Source organism: Doryrhamphus excisus, linkage group LG15 (genome assembly GCF_037039965.1).
Source record: "Doryrhamphus excisus strain RoL-2023G ecotype Guam linkage group LG15, RoL_Dexc_Guam_v1.1, whole genome shotgun sequence".
NCBI lineage: Eukaryota > Metazoa > Chordata > Actinopteri > Syngnathiformes > Syngnathidae > Doryrhamphus > Doryrhamphus excisus.
This window is the reverse complement of record NC_136371.1, coordinates 10,759,973-10,772,625: the sequence shown is the minus strand read 5'-3', so window position 1 is coordinate 10,772,625 and position 12,653 is coordinate 10,759,973. Positions and strand designations below refer to the sequence as shown.

Genomic DNA, 12,653 nt, shown 5'->3' with positions numbered 1-12,653 from the left:
AATTTGCTAGAGAAAGCTAGAGAAAAGCCCAACAGGAAGTGGTGCTGAAATAATTGCATCAAACAGGCAGAGCTGGTCTGGTTTGCAATGCCTGTTTCAACACCAGCGGCTTGTCATTGTAGATACGGTAGCTATCAAACTGCCATCTTTCTGTCAGTCCGTGCCAGGATGTCACTCCTCTTGTCTGCCCTTTGCTGGGCTGGCCTCTGTCAAGTTCTGCTAGTGGCCGGTGCTGGACTGGTTGCCATGGTTACGGTCTGGACAGCCAGGCTGTTGCTTCAACATGCTTGGTTCACTCACAGACTGTCCTGCTTCAGCAAGCCTCGTGCACACTCTTGGCTGATAGGTCACCTGGGCCAGGTAGGCCACTTGCACACACGTCACAACATGTGTCTTGTCTCTGAATGTGTGTATCAGATGCAGAGCACAGAGGAAGGTCTCCTCCAGGTGGATGAGTTAGTGCAGACGTACAAACATTCCTGCAGCTGGTTCCTCGGACCATTCTACCACCTGGTCAGACTCTTTCACCCCGACTTTACCAAACCTCTGCTTTTAGCACCCGGTAAAGTCACAGCCTCACTACAGGATTGTTTATTTCATTCCCTCTTCAATGGTGCCTATTCCTCTCGCCGAGCAGCCAGCATCACGCTGAAAGACGAGCTCATCTACGGTCATCTCCGTCCTTGGCTTGGTGAGTCTTAGTGACGGACCGTGAAAAGAGCAGTCATTTTAAAGAAAAAAGTACAAATGTTAGAATGAAGTATATAAGAAAAAAATGCCACAACACTGAGAAAAACATAATTTTCACAAAGGACCGTAACCATCAGAATAAAGTCAACCTTATGAAAAAAAATGACATTTTCTATCCTCTTGTCTTCCGTGCAGGCCAGAGTCTCTTACTGAGCAATGGGGAGGCGTGGGCCCGCAGGAGGCGCCTCCTCACCCCAGCGTTTCATTTTGACATACTGAGGAACTACGTTGCCACATTTAACGCTTCAGCAGACACCATGCACGTAAGGCAAAAAGACGCCGAGGCGCAATCAGAGGCTGTGTTCTGTCTAAACTGGCACACTTCCATACTGAGTGCACTTGGTAGGAGGCCTTGGGGAAGACCTAGGACACTTGGGCGAGACTATGTCTCTCCACTGGACCAGGAACGCCTCGGAATACACCGCGAGTAGCTAGGGAGAGGGAAGTCTGGGCTTCACTGTTTAGGCTGTTGACCCAGCAAAAGAAGACAGATGGATGGATATGAACAACATATACATTGTATAGAGTTATACATGGAGAAAACATTGCGACAGGGATCCGTGTTTTCCATTTGAGACAAAGCCAGAATGTCTGAATGTGTTGACCAGAAGGATCTTGAAGAAAAGTGTGGTTCCCTTCCCCACAGGAAAAGTGGCGGCGTCTGGTGGCGGAGGGCCGCACCACCATCGAGATGTTCGACCACGTCACGCTGATGACTTTGGACAGTTTGCTGAAATGCGCCTTCAGTTACAGCAGCAACTGTCAGGAGTGAGGACCCGCCCTCGACTCGTCCCCACTGCCTTTTTTTTTCTTGAAACCTCCATGTCTCTGCAGGTCCCGCAGTGAGTATGTGTCAGCCATCGTGGAGTTGAGTGACCTCCTCATCGAGCGGCGCCAGAACATTCTGCATCACTGGGACTGGGTTTACTGGAAGACGCGGCAGGGGAAACGGTTCAAGAAGGCTTTGAACGTTGTGCACAGGTAACACACACACATGCAGGTGGTACAAATACAGCACGGTGACGTCGCGACCTCATGCAGGTTCACAAGAGAAGTGGTTCAGAGGCGCCATGCGCTCATCGACCAGTCTGATGCTACCTCCACCCCACATCGGAAAAGGGATTTTGTGGACATCATCCTGTTATCCAAGGTTTCCATTGCACGATGGCACACAGAAGCAAAGAGCATGATGAAGTGACGCTGATGCTTATCTCAGGATGGAGACGGGCACGGTTTAACAGACGAGGAGATCGAAGCGGAGGCCAACACCTTCATGTTTGCAGGTGAGACGCGCACAGATTCAAGAGTCCGTCAGAACTGAGCGTCTTCCTCTGCAGGTCACGACACCACGGCCAGCGCCATTTGCTGGACGTTGTACAATTTAGCACGCCACGCACACTTTCAAGACAAATGCAGGACAGAGGTGCTGGAGCTGATGTGTGGACGCCAGGGTCGAGGAATAGAGTGGTTAGAAAAACAAGCACGCACACACCGTTACAAGCACGTACTTACACAGGTGTTCTTGCACAGGGAAGATCTGTCCAACCTTCCTTTCACCACCATGTGCATCAGGGAGGCGCTCAGGCTCCACTCGCCGGTGCAGGCCGTAACCAGGACCTACACCCAAGACATGCTGCTGCCGGGGAACCGAACCGTACCAAAGGGTGAGACCACATTACACAAAAAAGTTTGTTATACTCTATCAGGTCCTCCTTCTACCTCCACCAGGTGCCATCTGCTTAGTGAGCATTTACGGGACCCACCACAACCCTGACGTATGGACAAATCCACATGTACGCACGGAAACGCTTTTCATTGTCACTCAGTTGTAAATGTATGGTCTTTGACTGAGGCTGTGCACTCTGGACCAGGAGTTTGATCCTCAGCGATTTGAAGGCATTCACCACGAGAGCCGCTCTTCTCATGCCTTTATTCCCTTCTCCTCAGGCCCCAGGTGCTGCTTCTTCAGTATCTGCCCTACACCAACCTCCAGTTGTGTGCTAATGACGTGTGTTTGCAGGAACTGCATCGGTCAGAAGTTTGCTCTAGCAGAGCTCCGTGTTGTCGTGGCATTGACCCTGCACAGGTTCCGCCTGAGCCTGGGGGTGAACCCCAAATCTGGCTCTGAAGAGGTTCGCCGTCTTCCCCAGCTTGTGCTGCGTGCCGAGGGCGGCCTGTGGCTGCAGCTGGAGCCTCTGACCCCGCCCAACTCATGAAAATGCCACTGATGTCACCTTCATGAAAGCAAAATACATCTCCTATTACACTTTTTCACATATCCAAAATTGAAAAAAACGAGCCGTCTTGTGTGCAGTCTGACTAAAATTGATCTCTATGAGAAGCCGGCAGTGAGTCAGCAGCTCAGGGACCATCTACAAATGTTTTCCTCTTCTTCTTTGGTATTATTGCACTAATTCAATGTTGCCCACTCCTCAGTAAAAGAAGTAGCTAATGGCTGTACAAGAAGTCGCTGGACCACGTAATTGGTTATTTTTCTATTTTGGTAATTTTTTATTGTGCTTTATAATTATTTTGGAGATTACTTATCATAATAATCATGAATAAATCCAATTCTGTAACACGTACAGTATGTTCAAGTATGTTTGATGCTGTGATTGTTTGGGTACAAGACACTCAAAGAATTGGCCAAAAAGGGTGAAACAAATGTACTCTAATGTAATCACACCCGCTGCTTTCAATGAAAGGAGATTATTATTATTAATTATCAGGATATTGTAGTGTGGTTTTGGACTTCTCAATACCCAGGTGTGTTAGAGTAGTTCAATTCAATTCACTGTCACCTTTTTCTTTTAGTTTTTTTAAATGTTTGCCCATTTGGTTAGTTTTTTTGACACTGGGTGTTTTACACTGGTTAGTTTATGTACATTTGTATGTTTTGCTATATAACAACTTTTTGTTTTGGAGCTATTGAGCTCGGAGGGTCGAATCTGTGAGTATCTTTTTAACTTTACTGCAGGATTTTCTTTTTTTTTTTTTTGAGTGTTGTTGGGCGGGGCGTTTTTTGCCACTGCACCGCCGTTTCCGGTAACAAAAAGTTTCTCATCACTTCCAAGGTGACTATCTAAAACATTACAAATGACTTGTTTTAAGTGTTAAATCTATTGCTTTAATGGCTGCTATGTCCCCCAGCTTGGCCGAAGTGACAAGGAAGATGCAGGCGTGGCTGGCGGTCATCTCCGTCGTTTTAACCGGTTGCTGTACTGGTAAAATGCATCTCTTTTAAACACTTTTAGCCCTACTGGAAACACCAGGCTTGCGGAACCAACGTGTTTACTGTAGTTTCTTTCAAAGGGTCTATGCCATTATAATGTCACGGACAACGCTAGTTTTAGACATGTATCAATGACAACTTGGCTAACTGGAAATGTAACAATGGGAGCGTAACTGAAGTTGAACACTTGTATTTAAAGAAGAGCAGAGCACAAAAAGGGACGGGAATCTTCAAACCTGTGCAGGCTTGACATGACGCTAGCATTTTGTGAAAAGGTCGTGAACCTGGCTGTGTCCCATTTCACGTACTTGGCATTGGGAGTGTATAAGTGTTCCTGTGCTGTACAGCCAAATGTGGGGCGGCGTTAGTACCCGGATGATGCAGTCAACACGTCCCAAATGGCGGGTGTGCATATGGACCATCACCACCTTCAATGACTAGTGGAAGGGGAGGGGTTGCAATTCATAATAAATAATGAAAAAGAGGAAGCGGATAATACCGTCATGTCTGCTTAGTGTGTTATGAATCTGGGACAGCTCTATGTCAAATTTGGTGCCCTTGGGAAGCAAGTACCCAGTATCAGTAATAATGGAAGTATACCATTTGAGTCTCTTCTACCTCCTTTCAGGGTCAACCATTTACAAAAAGGTGGGCGATGAAGTCATCCTCAGGCCAGTTGCGGCCCCTGAGACCGGCCCCTTCACCAGCATCATGTGGAAGCACGGAGATGACATTGCCATCCAGTGGGACGGTGAAAGCACGGAGGTGTATCGTCAGTTCAAAGGTATGGGTTCTCATTTGAAGCCACAGACGGGCATTGAGGAGGAATGCTCAAATTATTGTTTGGAAAGGTCGCACGAGGCTGAAGTACGCTAGCGGGGAGCTGACCATCATGGGGCTGACGCAGGATGACAGCGGCAGATACACGCCTGAGATCAACTACGTCACCTCCACGCCAACTCATCTCCGAGTTCTCTGTACGTGGATAAGCCATACATCCCGTGTTCCTTGTTGGAGAACATCAAGGAGAAACAGAAGATGACACTGTCTTTGTTTCTTCATTAGCATCTGTCCCCGAGCCCACCGTCTTCACATCCTGTGATGCTGAGGTGACAACGTGCACTTTGACATGTGCCGCCAACACCGCAGGTGCAGAGCCCGTCACTTACACTTGGACGTTTGGCGATTTGGTGGAAACAAACTCATCTAAGGATCACAGGATTCAGAAGGTGCTTTGCTGTAAATGAAACTATGTCACGTTAAAAATGCTGAACACGAAAACCTCTTAGGACAGCCCAAGTTCAGGCGACATCAGCTGCGAGCTGGAGAATCCAGTCAGTAAAAAGGCTAGCCAGTCTACTCGAAACCCATTCGGCACTGGTGAGCTATCACACACAAGTCCAGTTCGAGGACTCACCAGAACAAGCAGAAAACTTGCCTGTGTTTTCACAGCGAGCGGAGATGGCATGAAGTTAAATGCAGGAGTAACCGTCTTCATCTGTCTGGTGACTGCAGTGGTGCTGCTGGTGCTCTTACACAAATGCAGAACAGGTGAGACGTCAAAACCGTCAGGAAACATGGGGTCACCATCATACCTTGTGGCAGGAACTTCTTATCCAGCTCTGACCATGTGGAGCAGAGTTAATGTTTACATTCCCATCATGGTTTGTCTACACGCCACGCCCACAGCATATGGCGTAGGCTAAAATGCTAGTCACCGTGACATGGATTTGGGCTCGTACCGAGGAGGAGTTTGTCCAAATACCACCCCTGGTTTTGGCCTAAAATGGCCAGTCCAAATCAAAATAGCTGATTTCTTGTACATTTGTGAACATGGGTTGAGACACAGCCGCCAAATTTGGTGACGATCTTTGAAATATGGGGCGCTGCTGGGTGACTTTTGGGGAAAACCAGAGTCTCAATGTGGACTCATCAGTGTAGGGACCTTTGTACTAGAACACTCTATTTGACTTTCTTGTTTTTTTTTAATTCTGTATGTCTTCATTGTACACAGGCTTGTGGTTCTTCCAAAAAGGTAAGCATAAATAAAATATTGTACAATCAGTGATCATCTTGCTAACTGGTGATCTCAATTTTTTTAATGATCTTTTTATTTTTTTGCTTAATCTCCCAATTCCTATAGATTCCAATCCATGGGAAGCAGGTTGGTATCTAATATAACACTTGCTACTCCAAGCAAAACTCATTTTTTAATGAATTGAGCCTTCAAGGATATCTGATTTATGATTTGTTGTTTTTTTCAGACTTCTGGAAACGGCGGGAGACGCAAAGTAAGTACCAGCTGCTGTCTCCTTTTTCTTTATTTTGAAGCTTTTAAAATGTGACAATCACATCTGTAGGCGGAAGCGCTCTGGAATCAAACGGCAGAACAACTCATCATCAAGAGAACACACAAGTGGAAGGTATTACTTGAGAAAAACACTTTGGGCAGTATCCCAACTTTTCTTGCACTTTTTTTGTCTTTGGCAGAAGAAACACCAATGACCTAGACGGCCATTCACTTTTCAGCAGTCTATTAACAGTTGATTTAGGCAGCGAGAGTGTGGATGAGAGCGTGCACAGAGCAAAACAAGGGAAAGCACACGTAGTTCCTCATTGCAACCTCAACTTCAGACAATAGCAGGAAATCCTGCAGTGTGGGCCAGCATACCTGACACAGGCTGGCACCAACATCAGTGTGGGGAGGGAATGCATGATGACATGGAGGGAGGGGGCGGGTATGGGCAAGTGGCCATTGTCAATCAACAATGGCATCATTGTGCACTTTTGATGCATTTTAATTGAATACATTATTCCTGTGCACCTGTCCTCATTTGAACACCGACATGTTCTTACTTTAAACGAGGTTGGCAGGACCTCGAGTTTTCTCTTTTAATGCACTGCATGTTTATATGTGAACTTCATTATTGCACAAAGTTCCCTCCCCATTTAAAAGGTTGTGAAATTGTTTGTTTTGTACAACATCTGTTGTTTTTAAGCAGTGTTTTAAATTGTCAAATAAAATAAACCAAGACAAAAGAAGTATCACTTTGAAATGCAACCACTCGGGAGCACCAAGTTGAACTGTTTCACGCCAAATAAGTTCTGTATATTTTCTGGGGGGGAAAGAACCACTTGTAAAGACACACACAAATAACCTTATACACGGTAAACTTGTAGGAAGACGTGTGAATGCTTGTTCCTCACGTATGGAGCCAGAACGCTGACATGAAGTTTGAATATTGGTGAAAAATGTTTGCATTGTACGAGTAGGAAAACAATGACAAAGTCGTAAATTTACGAGAAAAAGTGTAACATAAGTCCCCTCTTTTCATAGCTATCTCAAGCAATGCCTGTCACACAGATTATTAAAATAATGGAGATTTTTTTTCAAGAATAAAAAAAACCTTGTAATATTACGAGAATAAAGGTATGATGGAGTGTTAAAATAATGGAGATTTTGAGAATAAATATAACCCGAATATACAAATAAAGTCGTAAATTTACGAGTCAACAGTCCGAACCTTATGTAACAGGCATTGCCTGAGACAGCTATAGGGGCTTACGTGACGTAAAGGTAAGGCAGTTGGATGGGCTAATGCTAATAATTCGTTTATGCTTATTTCCTCGTAAAATTTACGACTTAAATATTTAAAAAATAATCTGAAATTTAGAGAAAAAGTTACATTTATGAACATTTAAGTACATTTATGACTTCTTTTAAATTTATAAGTGTATTTTCGAAATCTGAGTGTGAATGTCTACATTTCATTTTTCAATTCAACAATTTACAAGTTTTTTTTCATTATCCAAACAATGTCAGTGTTCTGCGAACACATCCAGGCAGGCGCCTGCAGCTGCAAAAATATCCCTGACTATTCATTTTTGAAAAAGCCATCATCTGCTGAGAGGTGCTGACCAAAACACGGTATGAAAAACAAATGAGGCGTACGGTACAGCTGACCAAACAACACAAAGACTGAGGCAAAGTTTTCCCTTTAAAAGAGACCAACTACATGTTAATCAATTTATTCTGTAAATTTAAACAAAAAATGTGGTTAATCTTGTTGTTTTACAGCAATCGGACAAGTTCACAGCTTTTTCAGCATTATTCTCTAACATAAATGTACATTTTCACATTCCAGATGGAGTATATCATCCTACTCCAAAAAAAAAAAGTCATCACTTTTATCAAAAGCTACAAAATGTTCCTATTGCATACATTCGTAACACTACTTCCCATAATGATCCTGCAGCCATCCGCTCCACCCAAAATGGAAAAATGTCCCGTATGGGCTAATTGAGGGATTTGTGCCGCAAAGGAAATAATCTATAAAACTTAAGATCCTTCCTTCAAATGCAAATCCCGTCTGTTTCATTGCATTTGGAACTAAAAACTATTCACAAGAGTCAACATGACATCCATGCTAGTCATTTTAAAGCGTTTAAAGTTATTTACAATGTGATTATCTATACTAAGAAAAAAAAAGGTTTAGCATGGTGTCCTCATGACGACGCTGGAATCTTTCCTTTGCCGCTGGAGACACAAAAGCAGCTCATCCTGGCCATCGTGAATGAGGGGGTCCCGCAACACTGATGCTTAGTGTCATTAAAAGTGCATTGGATTTTTAAAAATGTGAAACTTTTCACTCCTGACGCTTGTATCAGCCAGCGGGTGAGGTGGTGAGGCACTTAGGCATGATGACGGCTCATTCAAATGAGTCAGAGGTTCCTAAGAGGAGGAGGACTATTATGTCTTGGCATTGTTGCTGCTGGATAAAGGTTCTGCCTCAGCGGCGACGTTGGTGAGCTCGGGCAGCTCAGACTGCTGGCTGGCCCCGCCGTGGTTCCTGTAGTGACGGATGATAACGATGGCAGCGCTTATGAAGTAGATGACGGTGAGCACGGTGAAGTAAATGAAGTACACCAGGAACTGGAAGAGAAGACACACGGCCCGCATCAGAATGGAGCTCATCAATACATGTTTTTGTTGTAATATCGCGCGACTGAAGGTCACACTTTACCTGACTGTGGACATCCAAAGCCAGGCCCCGCTTGTCGGCAAATATCAGGTTGATGATGGTCTTCAGGATGGTTCCCAAGAAGGTGTTGATGCCAAACACCAGGGCACAGAGCTCCTTGGTGAGCGACGACGCTATCTGAAAACTAAACATCAGGATGTTATAGATGCCCATCATCCACAACCTTGATGTGAGACAACACGTCTTTCTCTTTTCTGTGCACTCTAAAGAGGCAACTAAGATGGGACACATCTATCCCACCGAGAAAGCCTGCTATTAAAACATCTCCCAAAACCTCCAACAAGGTTTTATATCCGTGCTGTGACCGTGTAGTAACGGGTACAATCAATGACTTACAGTATTTAGTCATATTTTACATTGGCATACAAGGTGTCAATGCACCAGTAATGTAGTTCTTTGTCGCTGTAGCTTGGTTAATATGCAGCTTGGTTAATATGCAGGTCACATTATATGTAAATGAGGCCTTTGTGTTCCTCCTGGCAGAGTGACGAACCACACCCGTTGCCACCTGGCAATTAGTCACATTTATTAGGATCGCCCTTTGCACCAGTTCGGTGCAAGATTATTTCCTCCACTTCTGCTTCCCCAACAGCAGCTTTAACAACATCGCTACTGAGGAGACCCACGCAATAATCGTCCAAAAAGTTTTAGCTGGACCTGGTTTTAGCCTGGTTATGGGCAAATAAGTCTGCACTCACGTGGCAATGGGCACCAGGAACTGGTAGAAGCCTCTGAAAAGGACATAGGACATGTAACAGACCCAGAGGTTGTCAGTGGTGCCCATGAGCAGCAGCAGCCCAGCCTGCAAGGCCGTGATCACGGCGATGACCAGCTCTGACCAGATATTCCATCGGATTTTCACAAAGCCTGCGGTGAAGGCGGTCAAAGCGCCTGAAACAGAATGATCATCAACTTGAGGAAGGTGCACACGTAACACTGAAGCTGGAGAAATGGCTTACTCAGTAAGGTAGAAGCAGCCTCCACGCCGCCGTTGTAAACGTTCTTGTTCTCGCTGGATATGGAGAAGTTGCTCCACAGGATGTGGACGTAGAACAACACCAGGTAGTACCCCGTGGAGTTGAACACCCACCACAGCGACCACAGTCGCAGGTTGGGTCTTTTCACCACGGTTCTCAACTCCATCAGCATCTGCACAAAGATGGAATCCTTCCAGCGGGATGCAGAGCATGGCGCGAGGGCTGTGGTCAACCCGCCATCCTTCGGGTTCATCTTGTCCAGTTCTGCCTTGGAGGCTACTTGAGCGGCTGCTTCTCTGTGCTCCTGATTCCACGCCTGGTTGAAAAACAATGAGCGCTTTGGCCAGGGCAGGCACAGCGACAGCACCAGACCAAAGCTGACGAAACCCAAAGAAATAGCGCTGAGGGTGGTGTACGTGATTTTGCCCACGGAGATAAAAAGCTGTCCCAGCACGGAGCTGGTGAACACTCCCAAGAGGACGGAGGAGCGCGAGTAGCTGGCCACGCGCTGGTAGAGCCCAGGGGTGACCAGGGAGAAGATGTAGGAGGAATACGCCACACGGCATGCCATTGTCACGCCATAGAAGAATTCCATGAATTGCATCTGAATGAGTGATGTACCCAAGAGCAGAATGAGCCAGATCACCACCTGACTGACACCCTGGATGACCAGAACTGGCTTGTAGCGCAGAAGGTCGGTCAGCAGGAAGGTTGGAACCAGCACTGCCATGTAGGAGTACGTCAGCACCGGTGTGATCTCATTGGTCACCTAAAATTGCAGAAATGACAGGGAAATTCAATCAACGAGGATTATTAGATCTTGCATAATTTCTCATTCGGAACAAATAATGAAAATTAACATGTTTGTTTACAAATGTAAATATTCATCATTGACAACCCAACAAAAATAGTTATTCACATTTTTTCTTATTCCAACAAATATTCCCCTTCCAATAAGAGTTAATCATAGTCATTCCTAATGCAAACACTCAACACTGACCCACTTTCAGAAGAGGAATGTGAGCTTTCACCGCAGTAAGATGGATCAGTGATCGCCTCACAGGACACTCATTATTGCCAATAGTTCACCCAGAAAAAACCCTGCATCAATAAATCTATTTTCCATCCTTAATTATGACCTGTATAGCAGTAGTAGAGTAGTATTAAAGTAGAAGAGTATGATGTGGCAAACTGAAACAAACATACAGCAGGCCTGAGGGCAACACTGACCTGCTGCTTGGTAAAGTTCTTTTCAGTGCTGAGCAGATATGGCGTAATGAAGGGTTCCCCAGGCTTGATGGATGCCATAAATCCATAGAAACACAAAAACATAATGGCACACATCCACTTTCGGGGCTCCTCGGGCTTCTCCGGGAGACGATTAGAAGCAGCCGGCTCCTCCAAAGTACAGACCGCCATCTCCAGCTCTCCGTTTTCATGTCCTCCAGCGTCTCGAGCTGCAGGCACCTTCTGCTCCATCTCGGTCTCTTGCTCTGCTGTTCCCTCTGCAACCATCGTGTCAGCTGATGTGGCACAGTGAAAACGCAACTCGGTCAACTCTTGAACCTTGTTTTCGTTCCAAACAACAGTTGGAATGGTGTGTGTGTGTGTGTGTGTGAGGTTAAAATGCTACATGCCGTCACCCTCACACACATAAGAGAAGATGTTGACCTTTGCTTTGTTAGGCGCTGCAACAATGTGTTACAGCAAGCTTACGTAGCCGCCGGGTTGGTTTCATTGTTCACCTGAAACAGAAAAACATTCAGTTAATTGGGAATACTGCTGCTTTCCATTGAAACACACACGTATACTACAGCCGAACTACAAACGGGTCTACATTGGTCAAACATTAGCATATGGCAATAATTTAATTATTTTTGGGGTTAATGAATCAACCGCAGGATAACACAGTAAACGTAGCTTATTATTAAGTGGATTTAAAATCTAATGGAAACCAGACCACCAGTCACTGTGCGTGTCGTAAGTCAACTGCCAACAAGCCCGAGTACAATATTAACAAATTTGCCAATAAAATACAATAACCTGAAACTTTGCTAAGTCGCCGTGTGATTTGAAAAAGACCTTTCCGTTCCAGCAGTCCGTTTGAAAGGGAATAAGCAGTAAATGCAACACATTGCAGCTAACTAGCTAACGATGCAAATAAATAGGACAGGAAGTTTGCTGGCACAAAACTCACGACACATTCCTGACGGTACGAAAATGACGTCGCAACACTCTCTATTGTCGTTTACATTTGAACGGGGTGCTGTAACAGTAAATTAAATGCGCATTTAACTTACTTAACATTACATACCTCGTGTATTGGCATAGTATCTTCGGCGTTCATTGGATGAGTCCGTTTTGTTTTCGTCGCAAGGCATTCTGTGAAATGAAGTTTGCCAGTGGAAAAATGGCAGCATTACGGGGGTCTTCCAGAGGTGGCAGCAGTGTACCGAGAGAAACACACTACATAACGTGTTTAAGAAATTATAAATGCGTAATTAACAAATTATAAATACGTAATGAATATTTAATACATTCATAATAATTAAGAAATGTATCAATATTCATGTTTTTAAAATGTTTTTGAATATTTGATTTTTTAAATTACATGTTGTCAATTCAAACGCTTCAAATATTTGCATTTAGCAT

The 12,653-nt window shown here is 44.8% G+C and overlaps 3 protein-coding genes across 14 annotated transcripts; 2 read left to right on the top strand and 1 right to left on the bottom strand.

Annotated features, from left to right (window-relative positions):
* Window positions 1-136: 136 nt before the first annotated feature.
* Window positions 137-3,341, top strand: cyp4f3 (cytochrome P450, family 4, subfamily F, polypeptide 3). The gene is made up of 13 exons (XM_058051947.2): window positions 137-360; window positions 418-562; window positions 638-691; window positions 886-1,013; window positions 1,397-1,518; window positions 1,585-1,731; window positions 1,792-1,900; window positions 1,967-2,033; window positions 2,088-2,217; window positions 2,281-2,414; window positions 2,479-2,543; window positions 2,622-2,704; window positions 2,771-3,341. Exons 1-13 carry the CDS (start codon window positions 169-171, stop codon window positions 2,964-2,966), a joined length of 1,572 nt encoding a protein of 523 aa, XP_057907930.2. The 5' UTR covers window positions 137-168; the 3' UTR covers window positions 2,967-3,341.
* Window positions 3,342-3,741: 400 nt separating this feature from the next.
* On the top strand, window positions 3,742-7,018 carry LOC131104600 (SLAM family member 9-like). The gene is made up of 12 exons (XM_058051949.2): window positions 3,742-3,824; window positions 3,901-3,974; window positions 4,611-4,766; window positions 4,834-4,959; window positions 5,048-5,211; window positions 5,272-5,362; window positions 5,435-5,533; window positions 5,997-6,017; window positions 6,126-6,146; window positions 6,247-6,273; window positions 6,343-6,405; window positions 6,473-7,018. Exons 2-12 carry the CDS (start codon window positions 3,923-3,925, stop codon window positions 6,490-6,492), a joined length of 840 nt encoding a protein of 279 aa, XP_057907932.2. The 5' UTR covers window positions 3,742-3,824; window positions 3,901-3,922; the 3' UTR covers window positions 6,493-7,018.
* A 977-nt stretch (window positions 7,019-7,995) lies between these two features.
* Window positions 7,996-12,394, bottom strand: slc19a1 (solute carrier family 19 member 1). Of its 12 annotated transcripts, none has more exons than XM_058051939.2 (7): window positions 12,316-12,390; window positions 11,655-11,746; window positions 11,232-11,524; window positions 9,984-10,770; window positions 9,723-9,915; window positions 9,007-9,148; window positions 7,996-8,915 (listed from the first exon to the last, which is right to left on the bottom strand). In XM_058051939.2, the coding sequence occupies exons 3-7, from the start codon at window positions 11,514-11,516 to the stop codon at window positions 8,733-8,735; spliced, it is 1,590 nt and encodes a 529-aa protein (XP_057907922.2). In that variant the 5' UTR covers window positions 11,517-11,524; window positions 11,655-11,746; window positions 12,316-12,390; the 3' UTR covers window positions 7,996-8,732. The 12 variants fall into 12 exon arrangements, with proteins under 12 accessions (XP_057907922.2, XP_057907921.2, XP_057907928.2 ...); XM_058051938.2 differs by having other exon boundaries at window positions 11,673-11,746; XM_058051945.2 differs by having other exon boundaries at window positions 11,651-11,746; window positions 12,316-12,387.
* Between the last annotated feature and the right edge of the window lie 259 nt (window positions 12,395-12,653).

Excerpts from the sequence above, each read along its gene's own strand:
- cyp4f3 (XM_058051947.2), top strand. The coding sequence starts at position 169 with ATGTCACTCCTCTTGTCTGCCCTTTGCTGGGCTGGCCTCTGTCAAGTT. Across the intron at positions 361-417 it reads TGATAGGTCACCTGGGCCAG|ATGCAGAGCACAGAGGAAGG; the intron begins GTAGGCCACTTG and ends TGTGTGTATCAG. Across the intron at positions 2,034-2,087 it reads CAACACCTTCATGTTTGCAG|GTCACGACACCACGGCCAGC; the intron begins GTGAGACGCGCA and ends CTTCCTCTGCAG.
- LOC131104600 (XM_058051949.2), top strand. The coding sequence starts at position 3,923 with ATGCAGGCGTGGCTGGCGGTCATCTCCGTCGTTTTAACCGGTTGCTGT. Across the intron at positions 4,767-4,833 it reads GGTGTATCGTCAGTTCAAAG|GTCGCACGAGGCTGAAGTAC; the intron begins GTATGGGTTCTC and ends TTGTTTGGAAAG. Across the intron at positions 5,363-5,434 it reads TCGAAACCCATTCGGCACTG|CGAGCGGAGATGGCATGAAG; the intron begins GTGAGCTATCAC and ends GTGTTTTCACAG.
- slc19a1 (XM_058051932.2), bottom strand. The coding sequence starts at position 11,516 with ATGGTTGCAGAGGGAACAGCAGAGCAAGAGACCGAGATGGAGCAGAAG. Across the intron at positions 9,916-9,983 it reads GGCTGCTTCTACCTTACTGA|GCGCTTTGACCGCCTTCACC; the intron begins GTAAGCCATTTC and ends ATTCTGTTTCAG. Across the intron at positions 9,149-9,722 it reads TTCCTGGTGCCCATTGCCAC|TTTTCAGATAGCGTCGTCGC; the intron begins GTGAGTGCAGAC and ends CCTGATGTTTAG.